This window comes from Maylandia zebra, linkage group LG1, assembly GCF_041146795.1.
Source record: "Maylandia zebra isolate NMK-2024a linkage group LG1, Mzebra_GT3a, whole genome shotgun sequence".
Lineage (NCBI taxonomy): Eukaryota > Metazoa > Chordata > Actinopteri > Cichliformes > Cichlidae > Maylandia > Maylandia zebra.
Window position 1 is genome coordinate 33,740,250 of NC_135167.1, and position 26,648 is coordinate 33,766,897.

The 26,648-nt window shown below is 39.5% G+C and overlaps 1 protein-coding gene across 1 annotated transcript in view; it reads right to left on the reverse strand.

Annotated features, from left to right (window-relative positions):
- Nucleotides 1-19,671, reverse strand: part of LOC101466791 (protein kinase C-binding protein NELL1) — a 305,527-nt gene extending 285,856 nt beyond the window's left edge. The window contains exons 1-2 of the mRNA XM_004571054.3: nt 19,188-19,671; nt 18,608-18,736 (exon numbers count right to left, since the gene is read on the reverse strand). Coding sequence (XP_004571111.1) covers nt 18,608-18,736; nt 19,188-19,236 — 178 coding nt within the window. The 5' untranslated portion in view covers nt 19,237-19,671. The remainder of the gene's footprint in view (nt 1-18,607; nt 18,737-19,187) is intronic.
- Between the last annotated feature and the right edge of the window lie 6,977 nt (nt 19,672-26,648).

Below are 26,648 nucleotides of genomic sequence, written 5' to 3' on the forward strand. Positions count from 1 at the left end.
TGGTGCAGCGAACTCTGCAGCATCTACCAAGCATATTATGCCTCACTCACTTTAACCGGTTAGCTAGCAGTGGAAGCATCAATGCTGTGCTTGCATTTGTGCTTGCAGTTACTTTGCAAAACGTAATTTTTCCAACCATGGGTGTGCATTGAGTTAAAGAAATAACTTATCAAAAAACATAACCAAGGTGTGTTTGTAGTCACCTGTGTGAAACAGTACGAGTGTAGCACATCTACATGTACAAAAATGCTGTGTTTTAAGAGGGTCCGGAACAGATTAATAACATTTCAATTAATTTTAATTGGAAAAATTGATTTTGCATACGAGTAATTTGATTTACCAGCTCCGTCACGGAACAATTTAAACTTGTAAGTCAAGGCACCACTGTCCATTTTCAGCTACTTGGAACCACGGTAGCCTCAACCAACTTATGCTGAGACATGATTCACTGAGGCTGAAGCCAGCTGACATCCCTGATTCAGCTGAAGTCATAACTGAGGTATCTTTGGCTATAAATTTTAACTCTTTTTTTTGTTGTTGTTGTTGCTTCCCCATCCTGTGTCCATCTTCCAAATGTTATTATCCTTTTTCCAATCAGCCTTTGATAAAACTGGGGGAATGAACTTCCCTTTGACTAGAAAATTAAAAGCCAATAATGTGATCAACAAAAATTAAATTGATAGCAATACAAATGGTTAAAACAGAACCATATAGCACATCTAGACTTAACTGAAGGCAATCAATTTGGGAACCACTGCTCTAGAGGAGGGATTTGTTCCTCATGTATTCCGCTTCAAGCTTTCGTCATCTCAGTTTCAACGCAATCTAAACCTGTGTGGACATGAATCAATATTGCTGCCCTATTGCACCAGCCTTCTGAGCTTTTTTTAAATGTTGCATTACATCTCGCTACAGTAGCAGCTGAATTTACAAGCTGCCCCTAAATATCAGCCCTGGCATTCTCAGAATGTCACCCTGGGTTACAATATCAAAGATTAAGTAATCACTTGTAAATCAGAGGAGCGCCACAGATGTCATCAACAATCAGCAGAACTGCGACACTTAACCAACAGAATTTATGTTGGTTCATCAAAGTGATCGCATACACACACACACACACACACACACACACACACACACACACACACACACACACACACACACACACACACACACACACACACACACACACACACACACACAACAGCATAAAAACATTTAATATACTAGACTGTTGTAACATTCACTACACTGACTAGTAAACTGACAATCAACCATCATTACAGCACTATTAAAAGCCAAACATGTAATAACATTACAGTTTATTCAGTCCAGGTTAAATACATAACAGCAATCAAATTCAATCATAACTAATGTGTATGTTACTCACGTATATAGATTTATGCATACAATATCAATGTCTCAGTTTTCATATAAGCATATTGAAAAGGTTTGGCAGTCACCTGTCAAACTATGTCTTCCACATCCATACTCCATAGCTTCAATGTTATAGAGATGAAAAGAGGCGAGAGTTGTAAGCATCCTATCTGAAAAGAATTTATAAGATAGAGCAGTGATGAAGAAGTTGTCTAAAGGCATTGAGAAACTTCTTCATCTTCAGTGAGGAAAATCATCCAGACTGTGCTGGCAAGGTGTTCACATGGCAACAGCGATAGGATCAGCATTCGCTCTGGCAAGTTAGGGGCCTCAGCTTGAGTTTAAAGGCTGTCAGTAACACTTTTTGCCTTGAAGCTGCCATGGTTGCATCTTGCAGTACGGTAAATTACCAGCAATGTGAAGCTGTAATGGTGTCAGTGTTGTCTTGGTAACCACCACATTGGTGTTGACAGCTAATCCATGACCAAATCATGGCAGATGAGCCCAGTGGATGCCATCTCCCAATATACTTTACTTCAGTACCATCACTAAAGATCACTTTCTTTATGTTTTGGTTGGATTTGGGAAACAGGTGCAGCAATGTATTAAAACATGTGCAAACATACATGGAAAAAAACTTGCATATAAGAAAAATTACATTAGCTTGTACAATTCTAACAAGCCAAAAATGAAGTATTTGGTGTTCCCTTAGTTTCTCACAGTCCAAATTTGTAATTTCTTCTCCAGGCTTCTTGAAAGACAGTCCAAATCTTTTCTTTAGATGTTGGCTGCCTTTTGTTCCAGTCTCTATGACGATGATCCTACACCTCTCAATAATATTTTTATTATTTTACTGCATTATTAGCGTGTTGTTCGTTTTTCAAATTTGGATTGATTATACTCCCAAAGGCATATTGTCATGTTTATTTCTTGTGTAAACTGGCATATCTGTCTCTTTTCTTCTTGTTTACCTAATTCCTAACGGCCATACTTTCTGCAACAATTCCTGGTGACACTTCAGCAAAAAGTAGATGGATCAACTTCAGTAACACTGGCAGCATTACAGCATCACTTAGTTTTGGTGTCACAAACAAACAAACAAACAAACAAACGAACAAAACTCACAACAACATCAACAACAAAAATCTATTTCTTAAGGACATCTCTTTCAAATACTGTTCATCTGCTGTAGATATTTTTTAGGCCTGCCACTTCTTTTGTCCTGTAACTTGTCCAGTTCCCTGAGTTTTTTTAGGGGACAAACCGTCCATTCCAACAGAAACACATCAAAGTATCACTGATAATTCAACAATAAAATAGCCTTAATAGCTTTGTGGCCATCACAGAGTGTTTTCCAAACCGATTCAGGATCTGAAAGTGAACAGATTTAACGCACACAATGCTTTGTTACGTTTATTATTTTCATTTCACACATAAAACACATTTATAGATTCATTCCGACCTGCTCTCATTCCCAACATGTAAAATACCAACGACTTGTGACAATTGTTGGTATTTTACACGGTGGGATGAGAACATGTTGATACCAAGATATGCGAAATAATGAAAGTTAAATAACGTAATTTTTTCCATTGACATTATTATTAAAATAATGGGGTGCCTATAGCTCAGGAGGTGGAGCAGGTCATCTACCAATCAGGTTTGATCCCTGGCTGCTCCAGTCACATGCCAAAATATCGTTTGGCAAGATACTGAACCATGAGTTCATCTCTGATCCATCCTGATTCATCGGAGTGTTAATATGTGTGAATGTTTGAGGGAAAACAAGCATAGAAAAAAGTTATTGTGTAAATATATGTGAATGGGTGAATGAGACTTGTAGTATAAAGCGCATTTATTCTATATGCTACAAGCCTCTATAGGCTCAAGTAGAGTAGAAAAGCACTATTATTTTTTTTTTAAATATTTAAAAAAAATTTCTATTCTTTAAATTTTAATGAACGTGTAACGGAAACAATTTTATTTGTTTCCAATAATTCCTCTGGTACCCCAGATGTTGACTTCACTGCTCTAACCCGCACCTGAAGAGTTTGGTTACTAATCTTGGGGTAAAAATCAACCTTGCACTTTGTTCTGATGACCATTTAAATGGGGTCTTGAAATCTTCATTCTATCACCTCAGATGTCTTTCAAAGGTTAAGCCTTATCTTGGGCTTGGAAACTGTCATCCATGCTTTTATTACCTCATGCTTGGATTACTGCAACTCCCTTTTAATAGGAGTTGGCCAGGGCACTCTGTCACACCTGCAACTGGTGCAAAATTCTGCGGCACGTTTATTAACTGGTAAAAGAACATTTGAGCATATTACTTCGGTTCTAGCCTCCTTACACTGGCTTCCAATTAAATTTAGGATCTATTTTAAAATCCTTTTACTGGTTTTTAAATCCTGTAATGGTCTGACGCCTGTATATTTGTCCAATCTGCTGAAGCCTGATGTCCCCCCTCGTTCACTCCGGTCAGCTGAGCAGTTGTTGCTCTCAGTTCCTAAATAGCGGCTGAAACTTAGAGAAGACCGAGCATTCTCAATTGTGACCCCAAAACTTTGGAATGTTCTTCTTCTTCACATTAGGCAATCTACTTCAGCGGTGGTCTTTAAATCCAGGTTAAAAACTCTTTATGATTCGCTTTCTTTTGACTGACACTGTTATTTTATTGTTATTTATTTACTGTATTTATTGTATTTATAGTTTTTATTGTACTTTTATATTTCAGCTGTATGGCACTTTAAAAACAACACATGGTCGACCAAAGTGCCATAAAAATAAATTATGGTATGGTATTAGTATTATTATATCCTTCTTCTTTGCTGCTTTTTGGGTTTGTGTGTGTTTAGGCGCTACCAAAAGGTCATTAGCTGTAATTAGCCATAGCACAACAAATTCTAGATCCAATCTGTGATGGGTTACAAAGCCACCAGAGTGAAAGTGAATGCAATTACAATGTGAGTGTGATACTATCAAAAGAAAGACAATGGCCCCAGGCACAACAAAGCAGGGCTAATTATATCAGGATTCTGATAGAGATTGGAAGGTGCTGAAGGCTCATTCTTACACCTTCCATGAACAGTTTGAGACAGCGATAAATAGACAGGGTTTAATTGCTCCATGCTGAGGTTACTCTGCTACTTTCCAGTCATGCAGCTGTGGAATTAAGCATGAGCGTGTTGTATCGTAGATGACATTTCCCTGTGTGTGATAATTAACCAGACTTTTAAGACCTTTTAAGGTATAAGATATGATAATGCAACATCAACAGTCAGTTTCATACTTGCATTGTTCATAAAAGAAAAATCTAAGGGCTCCATATAGACAAAGAAACGCTGTTGACTACTGTCTGAATCATAAAAATAGACTACATGATTCGTTAAAGGAGAAAACAATCCAGCCTCCTTCTGTGCAGTGAACTCTGTAGGGATGCTGCAGTGCGTGGTGGCATTACTAAAGAAGTAACTATCTACCATGTATGTGCATATATGTGTTAGTGTATACGGTGCACAAGAATAAGCTAGATGAGCCAGGCTGACAATTTCTGTGATTACGTCCTGCAGAGATTAGAACCAACTTTTGAGCGAAGACGATCTTTAAAAATGTTGATTTAAAAATCAACATTTCTGGAACATTACATATGCAAGCAGCATATGTATAGAGGATACAGTTATTCCAAAACTAACAGGGGCAGTATACTTATACAAGTGTTCTAGCCTATTGTTACATGGTAAAGAAGGACAAAAATGGTACCCTCAAGCACAGCAAAAACTGCACATGGAAGAGTGTGACTTGTAGAGTTATGGTGATCGTTCTGTCCACACTTACTGGTAAGAAAACCACTAAGATTTGGATAACAGCTGATTCACAAAATACAATATAAATTCAGTGTGGTCATGGTTTTTAGCCCAAGAGAGGAAATGTGTTCCTTTTAGTGAAGTACCTAAAAGACCACTGAGATATGTTCAATGAATTTAAGGTGAGATTCAATTCAACAACATCCACAGTATTATCGTTTTCATGTTATCATGAAAGACCTTGAAATTCGACCTTGAGACAGCTGGTATGTAAAATCTCCTGTTCCGTAGACTTAATTGTTTGCAATAGCTAATGTTAAATAAATGCTTAAGCTTATGTAATGTAATTAACATTACATAAGCTTAAAACTCATAGTAACATTAGTAAGCTACTCAGCAATGCTTCTAACATTTCAGTGATTTCATAAAAACATAACACTGACCCACACCCGTTTTCACACCTTGGCTCATGTGATTAGGTAGAGGATCATCAGAGGGTCCTTTTGTCCCTCTTTGGGGGGGATACTTCCACTGGGTTTAAATCTGGGACTCTCCACCAAACTCTACAGAACAGCATTACTATTAAGCTTCAATACCACAAAGTGACTTCAGAGTAATTTCTGATTATTGATCCTGATCCTAGAAGACAATGATGCTGTGGATTTCATGTGTGCCAGATAAGATCACGTTTCTCACATTAAATGAAAATGGCACATTTAAAGTAAATGGCACTTGTACCTAAAAATAGATCGACCTATACTGGTTTTAATTTTTTTTTTTTTTTTTTTTTTTTTTTGGGGGGGGGGGGTCTGTCCCTTTAAAAGATATCGCACTCATGTACAATGAATTATTCAGATGGAATAATTCCATAGAGGTTCCTCTGAGGTGGCACCAGTGTCTCGCCTCCTCTAGCAGTAGGACAGCCAGGAAACTCATACATAAAAGATGAAAGGTTTGATAGCCTCCATTGGATTCAGCGGCTGGGATTGTGCACTGTAGACTTTAGAGTTGTAGCCTGCCTTAGCTGCTCGTAGCCTGTGAACTGCCCACAGCCTCTCGGGCCTGGCAGCACGGGGCTCCCTCTGTAATATGTATGCCATATGCAGCCCAGCTCTGCTCTGCAGTTAGAAGAGGGGGGGGAGGTATAAATAGCAACACCATGGATGCAGAAGAGAATGAGACCTCACTGAAATCTCCCAGTTTCTAGCCATCATGCTATAAACCTGCAGAATTAGTACAGAAAACAACCTGTGACAAAAATAGAACAGCATATTGTGCCTCTGGTGTGTTTGTATTTATCAAGATTTGTAAAATGTTTCATCACCTATTTCTCCTCCTTATACCACCTACTGTCTAATTTCAGTACAGGATCTGTAATTATGAGCGAAATCTGGCTCTTTAATTTGCCATTTTTCCTTTTCTGTTTTGTTATATACAGCTTAGTCTTCTATCCGCCATGAGAGAACAGACAGATCCGTTCGAGTGGAGCCAAGCCTTCTGCCTGCCCAATTGCCTGACACAAGCATGATAACATTTCACCAGAGCACATCAAAGATTGGCATATTTTCACTTTCTAAAACAGGAGTAACATGCACAGTGCTGATATGCTCAGAAGAAAGGAAACCTGCAGGGTGGGATGTGAATGTCTTGTTAACCTTCCACCCTCTACAGTTACCTGAGGGTAAACCTGCAATAGTTAAAAAAAAAAAAAAATGTAAAGAACAAACATCTTAGGTTCAAGGCATTTCTGTTTTTGTTGTGGTTCAACAAGCTATCTGTAAAGAGACAGATAAAACTGGCCATCAGTTCAATCACGAACTCTGTTACTTACGCAGAGTTGATGGATTTAGTCACTGTTGATACTAAATGAGCCATCGGGTGATCACATTAAATTATTTACAGACACCCATCACCAGAAGTTATGACAGCAGTTGAAGCACTGCTTAATATATTAAAAGACAATTGGTAGTTAAATGAGGCTCTGCAGGAGAATTAGTAGCACAGAAAATGCAAAGAATTAGCAGAAACTATGCACAAAGGCAGCCTCTGTGCTTATTATTTGGCTCTCTTGAAGGTCAACCCCAATCATTTTTAGGGACTAAAATTTATTCTACTCTGGGTTGTTTAAGAAAAACAAAAGATACTCTGATACTAAATCGATACTAAAATTATTATGGGATTAGCTACTCATTTGCAACAGTATCGAGACCAACAGCTTTGTCTTCGCCTCCTCACTGCATAAGTGATGGAGTGCACGGCCCCACGATGCCTCATAAATGCAGGCAGACCAGCGCAATCCCTCCTTCTCTAGCAGCTAAAGTAGCTGATGTTCACAACACTGGACAACATTTTATTAGGAATTTCAAGAGGTCAGTAGTTCTTCAATAATATCGACATATTAAACACTTCTAAATTTTAATCTGGCTAGTACACACATTAACATTAGCTGTATAATTGTTAGCAAATACTTGATAGGCCAGTTAGCCGTCTGGTATCATTAGCTAGCGGCTATGATAAAACGATAGGCTAGGTAGCAAATGTTATCAGTCCAGCACCTCTGTAACATTAGACAGTAGTAACCTAAGATGATACAAATTCTTTGTGTCTAATATATGTGTTAAGTTTCTTGAGAAGTCCCAGATTGAAGCTGACAAATATTATGCAAGTTACAAGAGACAATGGCAGCCTAGCCAAATAACTCTGTTTGGTTACCAATAAAATAAGTTATGTTAAAAATAAAGCTAAAATATATTATTCGGGGGGTTTAAGCTTGCTAAGTACCGAATATAATCTTAAAATATGTATCCCCTACAGTTACTAGATGTTTTAAAAGTTATTATATACAAAAAGGTTCTTATTTTTTTGTCATTCCCCTTTCATGTTGAAATTTTAGTATCATGACAATCCTACTCTACTCAAACACTTTGTATTCTATGATCAAGCAGAAGTCACCTACACATCATTAAATGGCACCAGTTAGTTTTTGTTTATTCTTATAAGTGATACAAGTGTACTCCCAGGCTCTGAATACTGATGATCTCACAGCTTTTACTTCATTTAAACCCAATATATAAAGACATTTGTGCTCCAATAGTTCTCATGGAGTAAAGTTGGTCTTGTTTCTGTACTACCACACATCTTTCTAATAACAAAATCCTAGTTGAAGCTGTGGATTCCAGTAGTATTTCTCTGCAAAGTAAATTTTCTTTCTTAAAAGGTTTCTCTTAATGTTAGCCTGAATGTAGAAACCCGGATAATTTAGGAGTATTATGTTATGTCTAGCTTTCATAATAACTTCCAACTGTGGTTCAAATAAGCCGCTCTAATTCCGGTTCCTCTTTCTTTTTGTTTGACGCTTGAAATTTCATCCCGACTTAACTGCAGTGAGTCTGGAGAGGAGCTGTTCACTCTACTATGGTGCTGATTACCATTTTACACATAGCTGCTCATTTTCTTTGACTTCCATGGCTGAAGCACAATACGCAGTGCCAACCGAGGATTATGTCTGTGACACTAGTTCTTAAAGCATGATGGAAACATTGCTATGTTTAATGTTAACGAAAGACTGTAGTTATGCAAAATAAACTATCCTAAGATGTGGTTACTCTTGCCTCTAGTTCTTCCTTCTTTCCTCTATGGGTGAACATCTACCTCTCTCTCGCTTTCAATTTTCTTCACCAGTTCTAGTTTAACAAGATGAGAAATGATACACATTCACGTTTCAGACCTCACTATATAGAACCAATTATATGACTGCCCGGTCAGTCCCTTGATGCTCTTTAAATATACCTGAAATTCTGTCATTTTGTCTTCTGTTACACAATCTACCAACCCCCCATCACCATGATCTCCAGGGTGTCTAAGGATGTTCGAATTTTCATGAACCACCTGCTGACTTTACTCGGGGGATCCTGGCTTCCTATCTTCACGTGGATATATGAGGAAAGAATATACATGAAGAAAAAGCATGTAGCTCTAGTAACTCTGGCTAACCTTAAATATTTTCATGTAATTCCAGTTGGTGTCTTCTTTTTATTGAACTACATTCACTGCAGATTCATAAATATGTTTTAGCATAGCAAAAACAAAATCTGTTTTTGTTAATCTTTTTTCTTAAATCAAAAACTCAACTAGTGCTTAATTGAAAGGACTGAAATACAAACACAAGTTGAGTAACAACATCTTGCTTCCCAATGTTATTAGCAACCTCAGCTGTATGAATTGTCATACAGCTTACCAGTTTGTAGTAAAGGTAGCAACTGTTTTCTGTCTTTCTAGATAGTTTAAATAGTTTAACATTTAGTCAGTCAGACCTATACCACATCCAAACAAGGAATACATGAGCAGTTTTACACACAGCATCTGATGGGGTGTCAGATCAGAGTTGTAACTTTCTTCTTTCTAATTATTGTGAGATGCCATTAAAGAAAGCGTACACTACTAGAGATGATTAGGAAGCCTTCTAATCCACGGGTTCGGAGAAACTATCATTGTATTCCACAGGAATTGTTATGCCCTGCCTTAAGGCAGGCATAAAAACTACAGGGAATCACTTTCCCAACTGCACTCAGAGAGCATTATTATTAAAATTCTGACCACTGTAATCTAGAGTGAAGCACATAAGTCTATGTTTTTCTTTTAGCAAAGCTAGACGGAGTCATACCCGAACCAGAGTTGTCAGAGGCAGTGTTAATTTTGAACGCAGCTTTAGAGTTGACTGAGTTTTAGTCATCAGACATGAAGTGTTAAAAGTGTTCATGTGTCTGCTCTTCTTTTCCTCCCAAAATGTTTTTGTCACTTTTTCATGAGAAGCAGGGAGCATGGTAGCTCTGCTATCCCCCTTTATTTAACCCTTGTATGGTGTTCAGGTCTGTGAGACCCGTTTTCAGTTTTTTTCAAAAGAAAAATTAAACAATTAATTATTTTTTCAACCTGAAATTCATTGGCTTTGGCTTATTTTCTGTGAAGAACATAAATCCGAACTAATTTTCAATGACCTCATACTTTACCTCCCCCCACGCATTTACATTACATACAAGGTGTTCGGGTCCACTGGACCCAGGTCTAATAAAAGTGTTGAAAGTGCAGGTCCTGTGTTCCTACACTCTGTCTTCCTCCTTTCTGGTGCTGCTGATAGTGTTTTCTTCCCCTCCTGCTCTCGCACAAAGTTGCAACATTGTTGAAAATTCAACTATCAACACCGTCTGCTCTGACATTCCCACACATTTTACCCTCTTTCTTGAGGGATCCAAATTTTATTTTCTCATACCCTGTCCCACCTGCCAATTAGGGGCATAATACTATAAATAAGACTTTGCCGGTGTGGTTCTTTATAACAACTGATCAAGATGACAAAAGATTATCTGCTGCGAGGGCCATCCAATTGATTTTGGAAGAGAGAGGGGCTTCGGATGATGATGTTGACAAAGAGGTTTCAGAATATTTCACATTTCTGAGTCTGACAGTGACTTTGAAGAAGAGGATGAGGTTGAGCACCATTTAGTAACAAAACAAAGACGAGTACCCCATCTGCAGCCAGCTCCAGGACCAGAACAAGCCCACCAGACAGCAAGTGAAGAAATATGGATGTCAATAACTGGTGAAATTGGATGGTCTTCTTGCCCAAGAAATGAGCCACCCTGCAGAGCTGCTACTGTGATAAGCCAGGGCCAACACGGCTGACAGTTACTCATGTGCAGGACATCAAGTCTTCATTTGAGCTTTTCATCCCAGATTCCATCCAGAAAATTATTCTGGATTGCAGTAATCTAGAAGGAAGGTGTGTTTTTGGAGAGATGTGGAAGGAGACCAAATTCATCTAAGAACCCCAAAGGCCTACTTTGGGGTTCTTATCCTTGCAGGAGTTTTCAGGTCCAAAGGGGAATCCACAGAATCCCTGTGGGATGCAGAAACCGGCAAGAACCTTTCCGTGCATCAATGTCTCTGGAAAATTTCCACAAAATTTCCAGGATTATCTGTTTTGATAACGGAGACGACAGACCAGCTCGACGGCAGAGAGACAAGCTAGCTGCCATCAGGACAGTGTGGGATAAGTGTGTGCACCACCTCCCCCTGTTTTACAACCCTGGGCCTAATGTCACCATTAGGGCTGGGTATCGTCACTGATTTCTAGAATTGATTCAATTCCGATTCACAAGGTCCCAAATCGATTCGATCCACGATTCGATTTAATTCGATTCGATTCGATTTAAATCTGGGAAATTTTGACAGTCAGAAGTATAATTCAGATCAGAACATTTACATATTTTTGTATCTATAAAAAGGAAGCTGACACTCGCAAGACTTTATCCAAGGTGTGAGCATCACAGCAGATGCCTTTGTGTCAAAGTAGCTGAAGATAAAACACAGAAAAACGTGAAGGTGATTTTCCTGGCCTGGGATTTTATAAAAATATTCTGCAGTACATCAAAAACGAAAGAAAACCATTAATTAATGAACGTTACCTCTGACGTTACAGCGGTTTTATTAGACACACGGCTAAGCATTTTGCATTTTGAATAATATTAAAAAGTTTAAATTTGTTCAGTATTGAACAGCAGAAATTAGGTTTTCTTTTCGGAAGAATGTAAAAGGGAAAAAAAACAGCGGCCGACAGCGCTGTAAACAACAGTAGACTTGTGCGTAACAAGCAAGCGAATAATGAAGAAAGCGAAACTGTTCGAGAGAGAGAGGGGGGGGGGGGGGGGGGGGGGGAGGGAGAGAGGGAGAGAGAGAGAGCTGCGCATCGCAATGGAAGCAAAACAGTAAAAGAGTGAATTCATGACGATGTTTATGTGAAGCGTTTGGATCTTCTTTTGCTGCTGGTTCGGTCAATATTGTTTGGAGAGAGATCAAACTAACAGCTTTAGAATCAGCGCATAAAGGGCGTGAACACAAAGCGCGGACCCGGATCAGCGAGCTGTCGGCTTTCAGCCCCGACTGTGAGAAAGGCGACATCTAACTGATTCTGATCCGCGGGTCGCGCTGTGTGTTTAAGTCTATGTGCAGAATCCCTGTACCTGCTCTCATTTACTGTTTGGTGGTTCTTGAAATTTTGTGAGATGTCACCAGAGATTCTGGCATTTCGGACAAAATAAATTTATATTAAAAAATCGATTCAGGATTTTAATGAATCGATTTTACGTTATCCAAGCCAGAATAGATTTTAATCGATGAATCGATTATAAAAACCCACCCCTAGTCACCATTGATGAGCAGCTGATCCCATTTAGTTGTGAAACATATTGCTTCACGTGTAAATGTGTTGTGTCTTTCCACTCACTCCACTTGATTATAACTGATTAATTTTTTTATAACATTTTATGAAAAAAACAAAACAAAAAAAAAAAAAAAACGAGAAGCACATTAATTCATAAATGTGATCTAACAAAGGTAAAGGGAAAAAATTAACCATGTTTGCTGTTCATATGGCTTGTAATTGAGATGAAATAAACATCTGTTGAGTAATTTAACATAAAATTGTTTGATAGTGTTAATTTGGAAAGCCAAAACTCTAGCGGGTCCACCAGACCCATGAACACTGGCTGAGTAACAAAAATATGAACACCACACAAGGGTTAATTTCCTTTTCCAGCAGGTATTAGCACCTGTCCACTGCGTCAAAACTAATACCAAATGATTTAATGATAATGTTATTAATGTGCAGGACTGGCAGGCCAACTCGTCTGACCTGAACTCCACAGAGACTCTAAGGTTTCAGGCCAGGTGACCTATGCCTGCTGTGCCTTTGTATTTCTAGATTTTCTTGTTTTGACTTAATTTTTTGTCTGTTTTTTTTTCCCCCTTTCTTTTTTCCTTTTTTTGCTTGTCTATTTTTCAAATTTACTCTCACATCATTTGCAATAAATTTTGCATGTACAGAAGCCAAAGAAGCTTTGAACTAATTTGTAAAATTAGAGCCCTTGGAGAGATGGTTACATGGTTTTAGGCTTCAGCTGTCTTTACTAAGACAAAAAAGAAAAAACATTCATATTCGCTAACCTTAAAGTATAAGCAAATAGGTTAAATCATGTCTATTGTAAACCCAGTCTCATTCAAGATATAAAGCAGTCAGCAGTTTGAGGATTTATGGCCATATGTATGTAATATTCTTAAAAAACTCCACTTCATTTGATGGTCCTGCAGTTTGACCTCCCTTTATTTGGTCTCCTTGTAACTACATTAGTTGAACAAAATATATGAATTAAATGAGAAGTTGTGATTAATAGAATTAGCTGAGGCTGATTCACATTAACCTTGATACCTTTCTGTGCTGGTATTGAAATTCAAACCTGTCCCACCGTGCCCTCCCGGTTGTTTGAGAGGGCACAGTGGAGACACAGAAGTTTGTTACTATTGGTGCTCTTAATAAAATACTGTTACTTACATATTTATACACCTATCTTGGATTCATAAAGTTTTCCTTCCAAAAAGCAGTGTTCCAGAACAGTGCAACAGAAGCAGCAGGTGCAGCTTCTTGCAAAGTGATCTAGTAAAGAAGCTGGACGTTTAACTTTTTTTTTTCACTTCACAATTTCGTATTCGTTGAATCAGTGCAAAAACTGATAAGTGACAAATAAGTCTTGATGAAACAGCAACTTGTGATTTATAAACTTTATTTGTTGTACAGATCAAACACAAGAGGTGGAGGACATTAATGGGAGCAGATGAGTCAATGAGAGTCCATATGAGCGATGTGACAATAAACCAACTAAATGCATTTGTTGACTTATTTTTCCCACAACCTGCTCATCATGATCCTCTGCATTACTAAAAGGCTTCTTATATTTTCTGGGGTAGAAAAAAAAAAGCAATTTTCTATGATTTGTTTGCAAACGACACCAGGCTCAGACTAGAGGAGTTTTGGCCCAACTTCTTCTCAATTGTCCCACCTCCACTCTGCACCAAAACTCTGACTGAATGAAAGCTCAAGAAAGCAGACTGAAGGGTGGAGCTGCAGCTGATGTTTTTAACTGCAGAATTTTTCCTGCAACTAAAATTCAATGTAGCATGTTTTACCAGTTATTTACAGAGATAAAAACAAGCAGTAATTCAAATAATAAAATGGTAATCCAAGTGAAATAAGCATAAGCCACAGATTTTTAAAGAAAGTATCGAACAGTGCCGAGGTGCTGCAGTGTCAATTTCTATTATAGAAAAGACTGTGAGGAAAAAATGTTTTGAATCGACAGAAAGGTCGATTAAACGTTAATTACAAGCCGTCTATGGTCCCAACTATTGGACTGTAGATTTGCTATAAGTTAAAGATAATTGGCTTAAAGGGTTGAAAAAAGGCGTGTCGATAGATCTCAGGTATATTGGAATCAAAGCTTAATTCGTTGTTACCATTTAACTATTTAACATTAATGATTCTAAGCAGAGCAGTCAACGAAGAAACACGGGTTTAAAATGACAAGAGATATTCAGTCAATGCCAAGTTCACCGCAAGATATAAAGCAGAATGTTAAACGTGTAACCAGGAGATATTGTAATATTGCACGAAAGTGTATTTCTCTTTAACTTAGCTCCCTAAGACCCAAACTCTTTCATAGCATGCATTTTTAATTTCTCTTTGCTATTTGGGCTGATTGGGACCTGATGAATGTAATGATTTTGGTTTCAAAAATGGGATCCACATATGAGGACATTCGTTTTAAATTTTGATAGAACAGTGGCAATATAATGTTCCCGTAAGTGGATATCAGGCCCTTGTAGAACAAAATTTAGTATTTTGGTCTAGACAATCCAAAATGTGATGTCCACATATGTGGACGCTAGGTCCTAGGAGGTTAAACAATTAAATAAGGATTTTCTCGTTCTAAGAATACTGCATAAAAAAACCCAAAAAAAACAAAAAACAATTCAACTGAATGCAAAATATAAAAGACAATAGGTTCTAATTTCTAATTACTTGAAAGTGTATAAAATACAAATTTGGTTCTGATTCATGCAATTAAATAAGCACACGCTCAACCAAAATTAAAATTATGCATGGCAAATTCCCTCCATCGTGTGACTAAAAGACATGTTTCTGGTCCTGTGAAGATACCAAAGAAAACGGCTGGGTGGATAAAAAAATTTAAATAATATTTGCTTCAGAGCCTTGTTATTACAAGGTAAAAAAATAAATGCTTTGGATAACAGTGATGATGTATCCGCTTGTATTTAGGGGTTTGATTTAACTTTAACTTAAACGATATGGTTTCCATAACTCCTTAGCCACACTGACCTAGTGACTAGCTGCCAGTCTTGATAGACCAAAATATCCATTCCCTGAACAACTGGTGAGTGGTTGCTAGAAGCTGGGCAAAACAGGTCGCAACTGCGCCAAAAACCTCCTGCTAATTGCTTTGTTCCTATCAGACTGCATCCAGACAATCAGGCACCAACTGGTCTCTAGGCCTGGGCAATATAGGCTTAGCAACTGATATCACAGCAATTGCCACCACCACTCAACAACTAACCCTCATGTTTTCCTCACAACCGGTGGTTCCCAGGCAGTTACAAACCAGTCTCTAGGCCTGTATAACTGGGACTTAAAAAGATAACTTACCCCAATAGTGACCAAAAGACACGCTGTCCAGAGAGCATAAACAACTACTGCATCCAGTCCAGTTCAGCCCAAAAAGAGATCAACACTGCACCAGCCTGATGTGGCACCAATTAATGAGCAATCACATTTGATAGTACTATAAGAATATAAATGCCTTTTCCCTTACAATTCACAGCTCACAAAAAACTCTTCTTCATCTAGCAGTAATGATGCACTCATGATCAAAGCTGCCTATAAAGTATGGTTGGCTCCACATGAAATATTGAAAAATCAACAGCAATACACCTCGAACCGACCTATTTAGGCCAGACATTATTTGGATATGGCCTAATTTGAGTCTAGAGACAGACTCATGAAGACTAGGCTTTAGTTTTGAACAGCTATACTTATGCAGGTTTAAACTAAATGCTTTGAGCTGAGCTTCAGAAAAATATCAGGGTCTGTTCACTGGGAAGTAAGAATGTCTTGTAACGTACTCAACTGTCACTCAGGTGTTTTACAGAACATTCATACTGTATTTTCAAGCTCTGAGTGCACTTCTATCAGACTCACAGGGATGGTCTTATGCGATGAGATATTTCAGTCTAGACAAAAGTGACAAACCAACAGAGGCAAACTATACCCACGGGGAATACAAGAATACAAACTAATAATCACCATTACTTTAAATGTAAACCAACACTGGGACAGAGGGGGGTCTGAGTAATGAGGCTGACAATCTGGGTTCCAATGTAGGATGAGAAACTAGGTCAACACTTGTCTGGGCAAACTAACTTTTTTCAATACATCACAGACGTTCCAGCAATGTTAACAGTCCTGTTCATAAAAGGTGCAAAATTTTACAAAGAAAATGCAGAGATCTTAGAAATTAGTTGAGTTTTGTTCCCTGCTCTCAGCGCACAGTGGAGAGCATTATTAGCATCTGTGTTTCTTTTCATCACAGCATCAAGTCTCAAATTCAACTAAGAACCTTTTAGCAGTGGCTGCACCTGCTTGCCTCTCAGAAACTGGATTTCAGTGTGTGGTGGTATGTTAATATTATAATAACAGAGAAGTGATATTGAAACCTATTTTCTCATGAAAACCATCTGTTTTGTTTTTTGATTTTAAATCAACTGCCAACTGAAAGATGCTGAGACTGGTACCAGCCAAAGACACTCCCCTCAGCATTATCCACATTAACTGGAACGCCGCTTTGCCCCAGTTTTCCAGCCATTTACCCAACATTTCAATTTCACGTTAGTCTACAACTTATGCAATCTAACAAATGAAATAGATTCAGACCAGAGCACAATATGATTGCTCAAAATGTAAATAGGTCATTTCGAATAATCTCTAACCCAATCAGCTACAGTGGCTCAAGAATCAACTTTTTTTTTTACATTTTTATTTCACAAGAGACCCAGTAATTGCTACATCTTTGGCTGAAGCCATCTGGGTTACAGGGCCATGAAAGTAGTGGGAGTTTAGGCAAAGTGTTAAATAGGTCTCAACACAAGCATCCTCTCCAGCAGTCACAGGTCCAGTTTTCCCCATTGGATCGACCTCCTATTTTCCTCTCTGGCTTCTGCACCTCGACCCTGGAAGCCTAGTAACTGTGGGGAGAACAGCTTGGAGTAGGATTGTGGTGTAGGCCTGTGTGGGTCGTGTAAAAAGTAAGGTTCCCATATGCCCGCCAGCCCTGAATCTTGGATAGCTTCAACTTGAAAGACTTGGCCAAGCTGCTCTGCACTCATTCATACAGGGCCAGTTGCTCATCCAGCCAAACCCTCTAGAAAATAAAACTACTTGCACACACACAGATACACACAAAACACTGCCACTCTGCTTTATATGAGTATCAACACGCAGAGCTACCAAATTTGAATTCAAGCTGCTGGTGTTTGTGCCCATATCTTTAAATTTGAATAGTAATGCAAGAAAAAAAACCTTACTAGTTTACTTCCAACAACACACACACACACACACACACACACACAAGACTTGAAGCCTTTTTGAATATCGGGAAAGTAAAACATGAACAAAGACTGAATTCCACTCTATAGCTGTTAACTTTTCTTGCAGAAGAGGGAATCAAAGCACACAAACACATATAGAGCAACTCATCACCTAAAAAAAAAAACCCTCCTGTAACTTTCCTAGTAATCTTGACTCTCTTTCTCTCTTCTATCAGTGCAGTGCATCCAACACGGGTGCATCACACTCTCTCCTCTGTCCCACAACTCTAACAATTCCGCCTCTGCAAAGCTGACGGCGCTACAGGAAGACGGTACGAGTTGTGCCAAACAGTCTTTATTTTTTTGTAGTGCAGAGAAGCAAGCCAGCAAAGCATAGGAAAGCAATTTGGTGACACCGGTAAGCCCTCTCAAACCACAACAAAGCTCAAATTTAATTTAAACTGGTTGATCATTTTTAAACTACTGCCAATTGAGTTTGACATTTTTCTCCTTTTAGGCTTTAAACGCTGTAGTCATGCTGTGCGTCCTTCAGGATCCTCACAGTGAAAGCAGCCTGGTTTCCATTAACCACCAGTTGTTGGCATTAGGCAGTAGATATCACTGGGAGCATTCAAAGTGCTGGAGATGTCTAACAGACTAAGCGCATCAGCGTGCCTGAAAGAGTCTGAGCATCTGCTGCATGGGACAAAATGAGAGTGGAGTAATTATGAGAGAGGCTCCCCGGAGCGTTCTCTCTCAGCATCCCCGCTAATCCGGTGACACCAAAAGGTGTGGCGCCGTGTGGCTTTCCTCACACTTACTAATAAACAAAGAGCGTGCGCGAGTGAGTGCGCGTAATCATAAAGAGAGAAGACAAAGCCATTTCTTGAACTTGAGCAGCGCGACTGATGGAGAAAACGTCAGAGTGCGTGCATTACCTCGGAAAAGGAAGGCTTTGCTGCTGTTGTGAAGACCCGCCACTTGGGTAATTCCATAGGTGGCATTTGCCAGGTCAAGTTCATTGATGATATCAAGCTGGTAGTCTTGATCTGAACCGAAAGCCAAAGCTGTGGAAGAGAATTTGGAGGTGAGAGGACAATCTGCTGACAGAAGTGAAGCTGACAGTGTTTTAACAACAATGTTGATTCACTTTAAACACAGACCCGGTCACTGTTTTCTGCATTTATCCACTTAAAATGGCTGGTTGTAGAAAAAGTCACGCAGTTTTTATTTTTCACGAAAGATGCTGCTAAGGCTGCCCACTAAAAGAAAGGGGGAGAGTGCTGTATGTGTCCACGACCATCACCTGTCTTCTAACTCTGCAAACTGTAGGTGATTGAAAATAAAAATAACTGAAATAATACTGAAAAATTAAAGGCACTGCCACAATTCTGGAATCCTTGCACTCAATGTGCAAACTGGGAAGCATAAAGAAAAAGAAATTATATATATTTAAAGAAAAAAAAAGCTTCTGCTACAATAAGATGCTACAAGAGTGAACACGGGCTTTGTGCTTACCTGGTGTGGTAAAAAAGAAAAGGGATAACAGAGCCACGTAAATATCCATTTGTGTTGGAGTTGCGATGTACAGAGTCCGTGAGTGTGACGCGCCTCCGTGTACCCACACTAACCCGCTCCGGTCCGTCTGGTGCTCTGCGCCGCTCTCACCTCGCCTGGATGTGGAGGAACGGAGGAATGGTCCACAATCCGTGAGCAGGGGTTCTCTAATTACAACACCGGGAGAGTTAATGGGCTTTAAACGTATCCAGTCAGTTGGTGGACGGCATTAAAAGTGACCCACATCCGCGTTCATGTGTGACTCCTATTAAACTGAGCAGCCGATATGAAATTCGAGGATATTCTCATCACTCGAACTGCGAAGTTCCCCTCCGCTCAGACAACAGAAACTTCCAGTTTTTTGGAGGTGAGAAAGAGGTTTTCAAACGGAACTTTGTGAGTGGAGGACATCGGTAATGTCTGTAGAAGGCTGCTGTTATTTGTCACAACAGAGAAAATATTTTTTACAGCCTCAAGCGGCAATTTGACACAGCAGTTCACAAAGTGGAGCCCATTATATTAGCCACATGAACATACCGTAGCTCAGGGAGTCTTCTCTAAATGAGAAGTTTGTATAACAAGAATTTGCGTCACAACTCTCCGAACTCATCCCTGCTGCTCCAGTGCTCTTTCCTCTGGGGCCTGTCCTTATTAAGGTCCATTCCCCTGCCTGCCTTCACTTTGTCTACATTGTCAGGTTGTCTGGGTTACCTGCGTCAACTCAAACTAGGGAGGGCAAGAACAGAGGTATCTGCTCAGAGACTGCAGCAGCATGCATCGCCTGCTCCAACAGTGCTTGCCTTTTCCACACCGGGGACGGTGCTTTGGGATGCAGGTCACTCCTCCACCTATTCAAATTAGACTGTAAACAACACTGCCTATCCACTGATCCAGAACCCGAAAAAATTGAAGGGTAAAACAACATGTAATTTGAAATTACAGGTTGCAGAGCAGCCAGCAGAAAGGGGAGGGAAAGAGAATTTAAATTGTTTTTAGACAGGCGGTGGTGTTTACAGGCTACAAAATTCCTGCCTCTCAGAATATTAAGTGTAGGGAAAAGAAAGCCAATTAAAATGCACAGTGTTGTCCACTTCATTTATTTATCCGTCTGTTGTTTCTTTATAAATATCAGGATCATGTGTGGAATTATCTACTGAAGCACAGCAAATTTATGCAGGGGTTCCTATTCCCACCCACAGGCAACCGAGGACAATCTAGAAAAAGAATGTGTCTGTGTGAGATTACAGATTTTTGTTAATTCACTTACATTTCTTTTTCACGTGAAATGCCTCTGTTGATTGCCAATAGTTAACCACATAGTGAGCTCAGAGGTGCTAGTAGGCAGATTGTATTACCTGTGGACAAAGTCAGGTCGGTTGATTCTCCCTGTACGCAGTTACTCTTTGTATCTACTGTAGCTTGATAGTTACACTGGCAGTCTGTTTATCTAAATATAGAAGTCTATGCTCCCTATAGGTTATGACATATAGTTCTATTTTAACAATTAAACTCATGTGAAATAAGGTTAAGGATAAGCTTTATCTGTCAGTTGCAGTTGCCTGCAGCTGAAATGACAGACCTAGTCGACCATACAGGCAATACATACAGTATACAAACTTACATTGGGGAGACAGGCAGCAAAAACAGGGATAGATAGTGAAATATGTAACATATAGGGGCAAAGTCAGGAGAAGAAAAAGGGTTTCTGCCCATGATGACTTCCAACAAGTGATTCATCATGAGGAGAAAACACAAAAAACTCCATACCACATAAAGAAGCACAGATATCATCACACTACATGCCATGAAACACACAAGCAACGTAAGGGCGAGGGTACGCCGATGTACACAGTGGTCACCGTATACATACACCTGTGTCACGAAATTGGGCAGAATTACTCAAATGAGCATACTAAGTTATGTTTAATGTTGGAAAATAATCACTTTTAACCCAAATGTTTCCTAATTGCAACTAATTACCAAATTAAAAAAAAAAAAAAAAAAAAAAAAAAAAGCCAGATAATCTTAGACTCAATTCAGTTTGATTTATATAGCACCGAAGCACCTCAAGACACTGTCACGGGGCCGAGTGGCCTGTACTGAACAGGACTCAGGTGCAGAAACCCAGAGCAGAGACAGCAGATGATGTAACAATTTATTAGGTTTAAGTGCAAAAAAGCAAAGACACAAAAAAAAAAACAAAAAAAAAAAACAATAAGACGTGGAGTTTGACGAGGCGTGGCCTGGGGAACGTGGCTAGGGCGAGGGAATGAGGCCTGAGATGCGGAGTGGAGCTAAGCAGGGAACAGTCACACTGAAGAGAGAAGATAGAGGAGTTAGGGAGGTAGTGGAGGCAGCTCTGAAGTGGCCAGTTGTAAGAGTAGCAATTCTTACTTGCAGTAGGGGACATAGAGTGTTGAGAGGGGGGTGATGAGAATCCAGGGGAGGCTGAGTGGTGTGGAAAGGCTGGCCTGAGATCCGGGGCTTCAGATGGAGTGTGATGGCAGGAGGGCAGGCAGGTGAGGCACAGAGAGATTTTCAGAATGATTGCTTGGTATCCTGAGTCCAGAGGTGGAGCGTGAGCCAAGGTGAATACAGCAACTGCAGCACAAGTTAACAAGATAGATCACAGCAAGAACTTGAAGTATAAGGGCTGTTACCAACATGTGTTGATGACGAACTGGCAGTGAGTGAACATCAACGTGTGGTTTAAATCCCTCTGGCTTGATTGCCTGCAATAGGCTCCAGGTGTGCAGGAGCTGGAGTTGGCCCTGCCCAGGGGCGGATCCCAGGTCAGTTCAGGAGCCTTATGGAAATTCCAGCCACCCACCGCAGACCATGACAGACACTCCATATTGTAAGGTAAAGATCGTCATAAATGCCAACAATCAGACACCCTCTATAAGCAAACACTTGGTGACAGTGGAAAGGGTAAAGGAAGAAACCTCTGGCAGAACCAGGCTCAGGGCGGCCATCTCCCATGACTGATTGGGTGTGAGGGGAGAGAGATGCAACAAAAAAAAGTCAAACACAATCTCTTGCTCATTATGTGTCTTTGCCTCAGACTTTCTTCTTTAATATATTTAAAATGCAAATACTACGTGATCTGCTTTTAGGAATGCTTAGATTATTTTTTTAATGGTAAATAACTAAATGACTATTTCATTTTTTCAACCAAAAGAACTTTTAGATGAAAATAACATGCTTGTTTAAGTTTAAATCTACGGGGCATCAAAAAGAGGTTTGCAAGCAGGTGGGTAGACAAATTAACCTAAAGGGTTACAGTGAGATTGTGGGAAAATGGTAAAAAAAAAAAAAAGGTTTTCGGACAAAAAAACCACCCTGGAGCTAGAAGAGTGCTTCAGTCAATGTGACAGTGTTAGAAATCATGGTGTAGTTCTTTCAAATATAAGTGGAGGAATTACTCAGAATGTGCAGTGTTCTCAGAGTGTTTACAGTAGCAACAGGCAGATGATCCTGTAACATCTGTGAAGACTATTCACTCTGTTCCTTTTTCACACATTTGCAGCACATTAAATGTTCTGAGATATATTACAGAACTGTTAGCTTCTTCTCATATATAAAGTGTTATGATTCAGTGTTATGGATATTTTTTGTACTGTGTTTTTTGTCTGCCACACCAGAGGGGGGCATAGTTTATGTCCTGTGTTATTGCTGCTATGTGAGTTCCAGGTGGAGGCTGACCATTGGTGGAGGACTGGGAGAGGCCGGCTATAAATGAGGACCCTTCTAAACTGGCATGCCCCTGCCTACTTCCTGTTCCCAACGAACTGTGCATGTGGCTGCGTGTGAATTTGTAATCTGGAAGCTTTTGCCGTGTTGTAAATAGTTTGTTATAAATAGATGTAAATAGTTGTCAATATTATTTCATTTCTAGAGGTTTTTTTTGTTGTTTTGGCCATGCTTCGTCTTCCTTGAGAGAAGGGAGTGTGGGGGCATTTTCCTTTTTTTTTTTTTTAATTTTCCTTACGTTGCACACCGGTTTTCCCTGGGCTGGGGTGTAACAAAAGTAATGTCCATTAGTTATTGGACAATGACATAATTTTTGTAATTTTCCATCTGTGTACCACGGGGGATTTTTCAATAAGAGAATCAAGATGCAATTCAAATGCAAACTTTCAGCTTCAATTCACGGTGATATACAAAAATAATAATGATTATAATAAATGTAATAACAGCTATTTTTATACACAGCCCTCCCATTTTCAGGGGCTCAAGTTAACTGGACAAAAATAGTGCAAGTTTACATCTAATAATTGTATTTTAATGCTTGGATGAAAATCATTCGAGCAAACTTTCTAAATCTTAGAACATGGATATCATCTGTGTTACCTTGACATACAGCACTCTGCTAGGCCTTTACTGCAGCCCTTCCATTGCTGTCTGTATTCAGGTCTTTGCCTTTAATAACTGAAAAGTATATATTTTGCAGAATGCTCTGGGTCATTATCCTTTTGCACTGTGAAGTACTATCCGGTTTTGAAGCATTTGGCTGAATCTAAGGGGGGGTAGAGCCCTCTACACTTAACCATTCATCCTCCTGCTTCTATCAAAAGTCACATCATCAATAAACACTGGCAACCCAGTTCCAGTAGTGTTTACTGCCACTTTCTACTGAACATGTTCATGTCATCGCATCGTCTTCACCATGTTTGACAGATAATGTGATATGCATCAGCTCAAGCTGTTCCTTTCCTTTTCCACACCTTTCTTTTTCCATCATTCTGGTTCAAGTTCATCTTGTTTTCAACTGCCCAAAGTTTTCTCTTTTTTTGTTTCAAAAACGGTGCAGATCCTTTTAGATATTTGCAGGAGAAGTTATTTTTTTTAGTGGAACCAGCAGTTTGTACCCTGCTGTATAGCCTGCAATATAAAATTTAGTTAAGTAAATTCTGCAACCATTTCCAATAAATGTCATGCATATCAGCTTGGAGAGATTTTAAACAATTCCAGGTCTTCGCAGGCAACTCACAACTCTCCAACATTGGTGGGTATTCTCAAAATGAACTGCTAGAGTCTGGCCGGTCCACATTATGGGTGGTAACGCAGGTGTTCCAAAGCATTAACTTTACTCTTTTTTAACTACTGACTGGTGTGACAACTTGTGGTCTAGTGGAAAACACATTTGCTTGGCAAGCGAAAGGTTGCTGGTTTGTTTCCAGCTGGAGATGCAAGTCCCCTTTGGGGAAGTGTCAGGAAGGGCATCCAGTGTAAAACCATGCTAAATTAAACACGTAGAGCTATGTGTTGAAAGTGGAAAGCAGCTTTTTTTTTATGGTTTTTTTTTTTTTTTTGGTATAACAACTTGTGGCTGGGGATTTTTGTTTTGTATTAGATTTGTTTTTGTATTTCTGAATGAAAAATGAACGATCATGACTGAAAACCCTAAAATGTTTCTGCTGGCACACAGCAGGTGATATAAACATCTGTTCAAGAAAATGACACAAGCACAAGGAGTCCTCATTTGCACTGACACCAGAAGCTAAATCCAAGTTTTATTCTAGTTAGTCAGTTTGTGCTGTTAAATCCACAGACAGCTGGTTATGTCTCATGTTTTGACTGTCTTTTTCAGCAGATTAAATCTTCTTGTATGTGATAACCCTGGCAGACATGAAAAGAAATATAGTGTATATTGTGTAATGAAGAACTAAGCTCCTGATGAGCCACGTTTGTTGAACGACTGCCTGAATATTACAGCCCAGGGAATAAAGCCATGCAGCAGTGTCCCGCTGTGCCTGCTGAAAGCCCATCATTACCCATTAATCACAGAGTTAAAGTACTCCCTATGCAATGCCCAAATCTGTAGCTCTATACCAGACTGGCGGATGTGCCTTCATGAGTGCCACTGCTCTGCATGCCGGGCTTGGCACCCTGATTTCTTTCCCATGCTTGACAGCCTTCATCTAGGACTCAATCAGTCAGGGGCAACCTTGGCTATTTAAAAATACTTGTGTTTTGTACTTGTGCTGTAATTTGGAAGAGGAAACAAATATATACACCAGTGGCAAAACTTCACTACAAGAACTATAAAAGGCCAGAGGTGACTTCGAATTAGCTAAAATGAGAGAGGTGCTTAGTTTTCTTTTTGTCCTTTCCTATTTTCTCTTGCTGTGCTAGCGTTAACACAAAAGAGAGCACATCAACTCAAACACGATTTCAGATATCCTTGGTCCAATTAGAAACCCGTCTAATGACTTGGGCAACACCCAAAGTTTCAGTGTGTTATATGTAGCCAGAAGACAATGGATAACTCTAATCAAGGCCAAGAATTCCTGTTCCATTCATTTAGAGTCACACCATGAGCTGATTAGCTAACAAAAAGCTGTTGTTGTAGACCAGCGGTCCCCAACCCCCGGGCTTCGGACCGGTACTGGTCAGTGAGTCGTTTGGTACCGGGCCGCGAGAGTTGAGGCTCAGGTGTGAAATGTATAGTTTTCAGGGTTTTTATCTGTTTTCAGCGTTATTTTGTTATCGTTTTTATCGTTTACTCGGTTTTCCTGGGTCTTTTCATGTGTGTTATGAATAAATTTTCTTTTTTTCGGTACCGGTACTGGTTTTATTTTGTTGTATTTATCCGCGACACCTTAAAGGCCGGTCCATGAAAATATTGTCGGGCATAAACCGGTCCGTGGCGCAAAAAAGGTTGGGGACCTCTGTTGTAGACAATAGCTTGCGCTTTTGAAATGATATTTCACCAAGAGGTTTTGCTCTCTACATTGACTACCTTGTATAACAGTCAGCTGAAATTGCCTGGACTACAGATGGACCACATGCAAAAAAAGAATGCTTTCAAGTGTCTCTTTACTACATATATATGCTTGCATAGTTTACCCTTGGTGGGCCATTGTTATGCTTGCACTGGTTATTGCACAAACTATAATGTAAACAGTGCCATAAGTTTTTATTGTTCATACTTTTATACGTGAGATGTGCATTATACACTTAAATAATTGATGTTGCTGCTGAAAAGAAAACATATATATTTCTTTTCAACTACAACAGCAGAGGTTACAGAGGTGAAGTAGTCAAACAGACAAGTTTTGCAGAAAATCTCTTGCTTTCCAGTTGTTGCATCAATCTCCCTCCACGAGTCTGGGCCTTCTGGGAAACTCTCCCATATTTAGAGATGCATGCAGACGCTGACCTGCTCAAAGACTTGCACCTCGAGCTCATTCATTTTGCATATGAGCCAAAGCTGGGAGTTAAGAAACTGGTCAAAATAACACCAAAGTGTAACATGCTGGCATAAACTAATCACAGTGTTAACTTCTACTGTGGCCTTCTATCTATCTTAAAAGACTCAGTTATTAATGAGGGAGAACACATGGTAAAGGTTTCAGGGTGATCCAGATTAGTGTAGACCTGACCTCTGCTTTATCACAGTTCAGGTCTTATTTTCTG